This window comes from Cibotium barometz, chromosome 47 (assembly GCF_041138505.1).
Source record: "Cibotium barometz isolate CiBa-2024 chromosome 47, ASM4113850v1, whole genome shotgun sequence".
In the NCBI taxonomy this organism is placed as follows: Eukaryota; Viridiplantae; Streptophyta; class Polypodiopsida; order Cyatheales; family Cibotiaceae; genus Cibotium; species Cibotium barometz.
The window spans coordinates 24300744-24310486 of record NC_141092.1 but is presented as its reverse complement, the minus strand read 5'-3'; the positions used below and the strand labels follow the sequence as shown (position 1 = coordinate 24310486).

At 41.7% G+C, this 9743-nt stretch overlaps 1 protein-coding gene across 4 annotated transcripts; it reads left to right on the top strand.

The window, feature by feature from the left end:
* The first annotated feature begins 2414 nt into the window (after positions 1–2414).
* Positions 2415–5284, top strand: LOC147611530 (protein PLASTID MOVEMENT IMPAIRED 1-RELATED 2-like). Of its 4 annotated transcripts, none has more exons than XM_086784636.1 (2): positions 2415–2683; positions 3078–5284. In XM_086784636.1, the coding sequence occupies exon 2, from the start codon at positions 3105–3107 to the stop codon at positions 4698–4700; it is 1596 nt and encodes a 531-aa protein (XP_086640762.1). In that variant the 5' UTR covers positions 2415–2683; positions 3078–3104; the 3' UTR covers positions 4701–5284. The 4 variants fall into 4 exon arrangements, with proteins under 4 accessions (XP_086640762.1, XP_086640761.1, XP_086640760.1 ...); XM_086784635.1 differs by having other exon boundaries at positions 2775–5284; XM_086784634.1 differs by having other exon boundaries at positions 2415–2887.
* The last annotated feature ends 4459 nt before the right edge of the window (positions 5285–9743 follow it).

Below are 9743 nucleotides of genomic sequence, written 5' to 3'. Positions count from 1 at the left end.
TTTGAATTAAAAAACCCCTTTTGATGTACTCATGTGTTACACATACATATTTCTAGGTGAACCCCCCAAGCACAGCTATCAATTTTTTTGCCCAATTATTAATTATAATGAGAGCCACTCTCACTTCTTTAATCATCTTCCTATTATAGTTTGGGCCCACTTTAAAATGTTGAACGTTAGCATTAATAGCACATTAAAATTCTACATAAGACTTGTTGTAGATGCCTGCCATGCAATGATTGAGAAAGTTCTCCCCAAATTTTTCAAACATCTATAAGCAATTTTCCATAGCCGCTCTCAATTCTGCATCTTTGTTATGGCCACCTTTTTCCCAAAGCTTTTTTACTACCTAGGTAGTAGCCTCTATTTTAAATACCAATGGATCTTGTATTTATTTCTCTATGAATCCCCACCACTCTATAATTAAGCAAGAACTGTTTGAAATGTGTACGACATTACCTTAGTGGTATGTAAACAACAAACCTTGAGTAGGGGCAACCTAAGGTTATTTGTTAATGGTCAATATCCTTAGTGGGGATAGACACATAGAGAGTTAAAAGGCTTAGTCTTACCTTACATCATCCATGATGTAAAGAATCTCAAGGGGAGGTTCTTCTATTGTGAAGGCATAATATGGTGGAGACTTAGGCTTATTTGGAAAAGGTATTACCTAGGGGAAAAGCATCTTTGAGCGCCTAGAAACTTTCTCTCTTTATATATATCTCTCTAGTATTGAGTTCTTGTCATTGAGATGGATTCAAACTTTGTGTAATACCTTTGGTTTCTAAAAAAGCTTTGTGGCTCCTTGGTGGACAACCTACATGTGTCATTTCTCTCTCTCTTGCATTGCTTTGTTGCATGATACCATTGTGTGTGTGTGTGTGTGTGTGTGTGTGTGCGCGCGTGTGTAGGGCTTATAAGTGTATGCTCTAGTTGAATATATGCAATGGCAACATTTTCTATGTGCTCAATAGATTCTCCACATTAGTGACATTAGGTTGAGCTTAATAGAGTGCTTATTATTAGTAAGCCTCTCTAATCCAATAGGAACCATGGTTGGTGTAACGTCCAAAAGCATCCAACTTGTTAGCATCACCGCTAAGCCATCTCCCACTTGGAAGACCTATAAAATTATTTAAACAATTGGGCTCCATCAAGAAAAAACCCTTACTAGTACCCATGCCTAATCTAGTTAGTTTCTCTACCAAGACACTTTTAAGTTTCTTAATTTCTCTCCCAAAGAAAAGGCCATTCCTATACTTCCAAATAACCCATTGACAACCTAACATGAACATCCAACTTTGTTTTACATTTTCTTTTGTGTCTAGGCCATACAATAGACTCTATTAAAGAAATATTGTCCTAAAATTTATCCCTATAAAATTTTAGAACTGCGTCTTTGACCTTTCTTATAGATGTACATTTCCAAAATAGATGTCAATTGGTCTCTTCCCATGATTAGCATAATGGACAATTGAGATTCCTATCCCAAAGATGGGCTTTCACTTTGATCCATAATCCTTGGTGAATGATCAACCATTTGAAATTTTTTACTTTGGGGGGCAATTAGGTCGTCCACAACCCTCCAAATGTATCTTCCCATTTTTAAATGTTCCCCTATTAATCCCCCATTTTCCACCAAATCTGATCTTTTGGAATCAATTTGACTTGAAGTTTGGCCCACTTAAAAACCAAGCATTGTTCCATCTCCATGACATGACCCAATCCCCTTCTTGAGTTTTTAAATGCATAATCAAGTGATTAGGCCACTTATTAATTCTAGTCACCCTCCCTTTTTCATTGATACTAGTGGGCAACCTGTGCTTCGCACGTCTTTAGAGACTCCAAATTCAAATTCTACCCAAACCTCCTCAAACCTTCCTGAACCTCCAAATTCTTGACACGTGGTAGCTTTGTGAAACTCTTCCTTAAGATAATATAGAGAGAAGAGAAGATAAGAGAAGAGAATGACCACAATTTTTCATTTCTGGCGGGAAAATTACTCCGCATATTTTTTTTCCAAGCACTTGAAAAGTGAAACGATACCTTCTTTGGAGTATTTTTTTTCTTGATGAGATTACAATATTGAGCCGTGATAAATTTTTAACTGAGAGTGACTAAAAACTATTCCCAAAGTTGACTGTTCTCAAAGTTGATTTGTTGGGAGTAGGTAGACTGACCTTCACCATTACCATCAAGTGCTTGAAAAAAAGTATTTCTAGAAAAAGTAGAAAACCTCAATCTAAAATTTTGAAAATTAAAAAAGTTTTACTACTACAACCCTTGAAAATTTGCATCAACTCAAATTTCAAAAAGTAATTTTCAAAATGAAGTAATTTTTAAAATGTGAAGTTGGATTTACACTAAACCCAGGTTTTTTTCGTGTCTGTGTGCGATTCCCGAGGTGACGTTTTTGTACGCAGCAGTCTGCGACCTTTACTTCTTTCCTAAATCTCTGTTACCCCTTCTCTTCTTCTTTCTTTGTGTATACTGGGCGCAATTTGCATTTTCTCAATCTCTGTTCATGTCCCCCCTTCTGTTCGAATGTAAAACTCTCTCTCTCTCTCTCTCTCTCTCTCTCTCTCTGTGCAGACTCCATTGGTTCTTGCAGCGGGCATCTGGCGTAATGAGCACTTTACTCTTTGAGAGATGCATGCAGATTTTGAATTTCTTCAATGGTCAGGTTGGGAACCTTCTTCTGTGCGCACTTACCCCATTACCCCCCTTCCTACAGCACTTGAAAGTTGACATGGTCCCCTTCTTGAGTTTCGCAGTGCCCGCTTTCCTGAAGTGATGCCGTCCTGTGAGTGCATGAGCAAGGACTTAAAGCTTTTCATTGCAAAATGCATGTCATGTACATAACATACATGTCTGAGTGCTTTGCGATGTAAGTATTGCACATTGTATGTGCAAGGACTAAGCTCTGCATTTTTGAAGAAAGCTTGCGTGCGCGCGCACACAAACGCCCGCACACACACACGCACACATACACACTTGTGCACTGCCAGCCTGTGCACACACACACATACACACACATGCAACATAAGATAGAGTAACGCACACTCACGTGCATGCAGGCTTGAGGTGATCTCCTCTTCCCCAAAATGCCATCGTTCATCACTAGAACCAGTAGCAAGCCAGATCGCGTGGGAGAGGAGCTTCTGCTGGAGTTAGAGGCTCTCAATCAAGCCCTTCAATGCAGGAGCCACAGCAGATCCAAGAGTTTTGCCAACCATGGCATGTCCCCGGCGCATGTACCGGATTCCAAACCCTCACAGAAGCACGCGTGTCATCCCAAACCCTCGTTCAAGGTTCCCTTCAGATCCACATCCATCTCCTGTGACCGCCCCAAAAGACCAACAACCAAGCCTCTACATCATCAAAATCATGAGAAAAAGGGTCCTCAACATCATCAACAGGTCCATGAGAAAAAGGGTTCTGAACATCATCACCACCGTGAATGGAAGAGTATCTGGCGCTGGAGGCCCTTCCGTGCTATCTCACACATGATAATGAGCTCACATCACCGCTTCAATGTCTTGTTTTCTCTACATGTGCATCGCATTGAGGGCCTCCCTGTGCCCATGAATGGACTCCGACTCACTGTAAAGTGGATCTGTAAAGATCGGGGCCTTCAGACAATGCCTTCCAGAATTTTCCATGGCATTGCAGAGTTTGGAGAAACGCTTCGGCACCAATGCACACTGTACGGCACATGTTGCACCAACAATATAAGCAGGTATGATGCCAAGCCATGCACCCTCTCCATTGTGGCCCTTGATGTGGATGAGTTGGAGCTTGCCAAGCATCATGTGGATTTAAGTAGCTTCTTAACGCAGGATGATGTAAATGGCAATGTTTGGCAAGACAATAGCTACAGTACCAGCTTTGAGCTCTCAGGTATGGCCAAAGGCAGCCACTTGATTGTCACTTTCAGTTATGATCTCGTGCATCATGACACTGTGAAAGGGAATGTTGGCATACACCCTACAGCCAAAGAGCACAAGAAAGGCCCACTTTTTACTAAAAGCCTTCCACTTTTGAAGCATGGGTCACCTTTGATTGATCTGTCGGATCCTTCAACCTCCCCATCTCTTTCAGAACCTGGTAAAGATGCTTGCCTTTACGACAACATAGAGCATCTCAATCTTGATGAGGGGCATGCACTACATGACTCTTCCATGAAAAACAGAGCCCATGAAGCTTCTGATTTGTCTGACAGTGGCTTCAGCGATTCATTTGAATTTAGGACAGGTCTGAATCATTTACTTGAAGATGATAATCAAAATGAGTTTAGTTTCCCACACACACAACTCGTAACAACGGACAGCTTCAAGAAATGTAAGCCACCCCTGAAAGATGAAGGGCTTTTGATGGGTTTTCCCTTCAGCAACACAGTCCTTGTGTATGATATCTCTAACCTTAGAGAAGAGGAGGGCTGCAAAAAAAGTACAAAGATGCAACCAGAGCAATGGACATCACAAGAAACGTGGGACATTGGTCAAGGGGGCTCACCCACTCGGCAGTGGTCAAATGAAGAGACCAGGTTTATGAGAGGTTTAGAGACAGAATTTGATGATGAAGTAGACTTAGTCACTGAAGAATTTCTAAACATGTTGGGCATTGGGTTCAATTCCGTGCACTATAATTCAGAAGATGAACGAGCATCCCCTCGAGAAAAATTTCTCAAATCAGTTTGAGCTTGATAGTTGTTCTGATAAGTGATCAGGAAAAGATGAAGGATAAAGTTGAAGAGGAATCTAAGAATGGTTTTGTGTTACATTTAGAGTGGAGCTACAGAGCTGTAAATATGTTGATAGTTTGCATCCGGCAGAAAGCTGCAGACTTTGAGCTTCGAAAGACATCTCAAATCATGCGGGGAGGTTCAAAATGAGGGAGTCTGAGGACGAGGACGATGACGCTTGAGATGTTCTGATGGCTGCTTTTCAATGCTGATGCCAAGTCTCCAAGTCAGTTGTAGATCTTTCTGGATGAAATGCTGATGCCATTGAGGTCCTGAAACATTTGGCTTCCCTTCATGATGCAAAACACGGCGTTGAGCGTGTTTAGTACATCATTGGCCATACAGTGCAAGAGGGTTGCTGAATTGAGAAGGCTTTTTGCAATCAATGAGGACTAATTGAGGAGCCTGTTTGTAAGCATGACAAATTTATTAGAGGTAAATGATTGTTTCTTTAGCCCAGTTTAGTGAAGGGAAAGTCTCATGCACAAGTTGATATCTCCTTTCTTCACATGACATTTCCAAGAAATCTTTTTTGTCTCATGCCGCTCAGTCTTGCAGTCTTTCATGATTTTTTCATTTTGTTGCTCCTTAATGTCCCTGTTTGTGAGCTGCCAGCTTGTACAAGCTGTTAAATAGGGCTGATGCCGTATATACATTCGTGGTAGGCACCCATTACCATTTTCTCAAGGGACCTGAGTAGAAAATGCTTGATTGGGCGTGGTTTTAAGAAGGGTTTTATGTGCAGATGTCTTAAGTGACTGCACTTGACGATCAATCCTACTTGGAATTTTACACTATTTCTTTTATGTTTCAAAAGCCTTCGCTTCCTAATACTCTCAATGTAAACTGACCTTTTCATGTCAAAGTCTTAGTATAAACAGCAACACTGAATAGCATGGGATCTAAAGATATATGCCAAATGTGTTCATGTTCAAAGGCACAAGTAATGTTTGATAAGCTTTTCTCACTTCAACTATTTCAAGCAAAGCAACAGAAGGGCCTCTTCTTGGATGCACGAACATTTGCTTGTAAGCTGAAAGCCTTTGGTAGCAGCTAAGAAGGGCATAGAATCATATGCTAAGATTGTAAGAATGGGTTTGTTTGAAAATGTTTAAGAAAATATCTATGCATTCAAAGAGAGAGACCCTTGTGGTGCATACACTAGAAACACTTCAGTGCTTGCTTAACTTCGCCCTGTTGGGCATATCTTGGACTTGTGCATTCCAAGGGATAACCTGCACAGGAGAGCTGCTCGATCTACTTGTCTTGCTTTTGTGAGAGCACCACATGTGTCGTACATAACCCATCAGAGCATTGCCAAAAAAAATATTATTTCATAAGAACCCTTGTCTAGCACTCCCATTATGAAAGTATTCAGCCTTTCACATCATGAACTTATTCCTCTTGTAAATTGCTCTCATGTTGCTACGGGCTTTTAAAGACTTACACAGAGGTCAATGCATGTAGAGAGAGGCCATCCAGGTGCTTCTATAAAGTACTTTTGGCCCTGTTGAGCATGTCCTGTGATTAGCGCCTAAGAAGGGAGTTCCTCAAGCACTCATCATGCTTTTGCAAGTCCAACACAGTAGCCCAAAATAGCTGAAAGCTTTCACACACTAGTGTGCAGGGCATATTCATGTGATTAGTGCAGTACAAGAGAATACATTCCTACTCTTATACATGACATGCAAATCCTTTTGCTTGCGGGATTACTGCACACGAAAGAATACATTCTTGATCTTATGCATGTGAAGCCATGCCTTTGCAAGCTCATTACATTTGCATACAATGTCACTAAAGTATCCGTGCACTTAAAAACATCATTAAGTACCTGCTATTGTCTCTTTTCACAAAGTTTTGCATCTGCTTGACTGACACCACCAGTCCTCTTGTGATTTCTTCACCAATGTCCCAATATGGATTGTGTGCCAGCCATGAATCTGTACCTTACTATTGCAATTGTCTCACTACTGAGATCCCTAAAATGCCCCTTCCATAGCAATTCATGGGATTTGCATCAAGATTTCCTTCTTGATGATTGTTACCTATGTAACGATTGTCCCCTTCCCAAGCCTTTCGTAGGCTGATTGTGTACTATGGATGGAAGGAGATCCTACATACCTCGTACTATTGTCCTAGAACCTTTCAGGAAAAAAAATACAAATATTAAGATCCCCAAGGATTTGGTTCATAGGTTGGTTTGTTATACATATGCTCGTGTGCTTCAACGGACATAACTATACAATTGCTGCAATTTTTGGCCATTGTAGAGAAGCAATACATCCATGTATGTTACATTGAAGTCATGTTGTTGGGATAAAATCAAGGGATTGAAGTTCACCATTCATGTTGAGCAATCTCCAAAAGGTCATTGCAAGTTACAAGAAAGGGGATTCCATAAAGGATCAAAGTTATCCTTGTCCCTCCTTCATGCAATTACGAAGCTATTAATTCCTCCATTGCTTGCCAAGTGAGACACAAAAAATTTGAAGCACATTTCAAACTCTTACAACTTCAATGTGGGCAGTCTCAAATGAAAATGGTTCAGCAAATTAATCCTTTGGTTTCAGAACTGAGTCTAGACTCTAGAGTTGCTATACTGTGCCACCTTGGGAAGGTCCCTGTAAGATATCTATTAGGCATAGACAAGCCAACAATTGTCTATTAAGCAAAGCATGCACTCCCCTTGGGTCTTCCGGGGCAATGTCTTAAGGAAGTAGTGAAACTGTCTTTGTGGCTGGGGACCAGGAACCTAATGACAAAAGGGTTTCTTTGTTCAAGTCTCAAACAGAGTCCGCTCGTCTCTGAGCCCAGCTCGAAAAACAAAACACGCCATCCCTTGCAGGCACAAGGCTTACTGATGGGGTTGGGGCACCGAATGCTGCAGCATCCTTCCTTCTCTGATAAACCTTTCAAGGACCAAACTGCTTTTACTTTTACAAGCATGCCAATTACTCAGTACAAAGATGCAGTTCCTATGAGGCTGTTACACATCCGTCTGCCAAATAGGAAATAGCATACCTCCCCTCCATATCCTCTAACAGTTCCAAATCTGCTTCTAGTTTGTCATGCATGATGGCAAATTGATTGATGAATGCAATGCACGAACCGATAAGGCCAGGATACACATATATTCGCCTTGACTGACATGCAGGTGTAAATAGCAATGGCAATGTCAAGTTAACACCCCCATTAATCATTTCCTCTCCAACAAACAGATCGACAACAAAGTTACAAGCCAGTCGTCTGGAGTGCGCCCTCTGTATCTAGATTATGCCTTTCTGAGCAAGAATTAAAAGGGCCTTTTTGCATTCATTTGCCTTTAGCAATCGACCGCCAATGTCAAGAGCATGTTGGGGAGAGGGCAAGCAGGGGGGGAGGGGGTGCCCTGCTATCTGCAATAGCTCGCTCACTGTGGGCAATGGTGAGCGGGAGGTGTTGACGACAAGGGCTGAAGACGGTGAGTAAGAAGGCGGCAAGGGTTGGAGAGGTTGAGCAGGAAGGCGAGCGATGTGCTGACTTCTTCTCGCCGAAGACAAGGGATAGTGCTGCGCTGTGAGGTGATACAGGCGGAGGGCATGGAAGTATACAGACACGGAATTTTTTGAATAAATATTGCCTCATTTAATGCATTTTTTACCCAAAAGAAGGGCGGAATCAACAGCTATTTTTGGCCAATCAATACCTTCCACAGAGGCCTTTTGAATGGCATAGAATGCTCTAACAATGTAACTTGTCCTAATATAGCGACCCTCCACTGTCCACATCACAAAGTTTGAGGTTTGGTAGATTTTTAAAACATTCCATTAAAAAACGATAGTTGCTCATCAGTGAAATCAGAAAGTTACCGTCAGATGTTAGCTTAGATGGTTAAGGTTGATGTCTCTATAAAGGGGGGTGTGAGATCGATCCTTCGGGGTTACCCTAGCCCCGACTCCAATGTGGAAATGAACGCAAAAAGTGATCCCTTCGTTGAGTTTTAAAAAGAACATTAGTGTTTGAGCCAAGATTCAAGGCTCTCAAAATCGAGAAAGAATCCAAGGAACCCTCAAGTTTAGAGCAGCTCTCCTCTGTTAGTAATTCAAGGGTTGCAAGCTAAGGAGCAGTGGAGCTATCATCGCAGTGGACAAGTTGACCCTAGTATGTGGTCAATGGATTTTGAATTTATAAATAGCAAATCTACCTTTAATGTTGTGTCATCTAGACCTCAAAAAGAGATTTGTAAGTTTGCGACTCATATATATATATATATATATATATATATATATATATATATATATATATATATATATAACGAGGCTTATTTCCTCTTGCCACGTGTCTCCGTTTTTAGCCCTCTGCATGGAAGATTAGTCACCAGCCATGTCAGACTTGTTCCATGGTCGCCTTTGTCCCCAGCGTCCTCTGCGTAGCAGGCTCCAGAGTTCACCGTCGGCCCTAGCGCCGCTTGCACTTCAAATGTTGCAGGTTTTCAACTCTTGCCCTCTGCAAGAATCTGTTACATCCAGGTATTTAGAATCTGCCATCGTCCTCCCCAGTACCATCTGCGTAGCAGAATCCAAAGTTCGCCATCGGCCCGCCGCCGCCTGCACGTTGAATGTTGCAGGCTTTCAACCACTGCCCTCTGCATCTAGGTATTTAGAATCAGCCAGAGCCCTCCTCCTCCTTTGAATTCAATTTTCACACTCCCAGCACCCTCTACACGTATTGAATGTTGCTGGGAGCCTTCTTGCAGTTGTTGCCCTCTGCAAGAATTTGCAGTCGATTGCATGCAGGCTTTTGTGTTTATGTGTGTGTGTGTGTGTGAGAGAGAGAGAGAGAGAGAGAGAGAGAGAGAGAGAGAGAGAGAGAGAGAGAGAGAGAGAGAGAGAGAGAGAGAGAGAGAGAAATATTTTAGTTATTCGTTGAGAGAGTTTTTTATAAATGTTTTATTTTAATTTGAAAAGCAAGTGTGTTTTTGTGTGTGTGTGTGTGTGTGTGTGAGAGAGAGAGAGAGAGA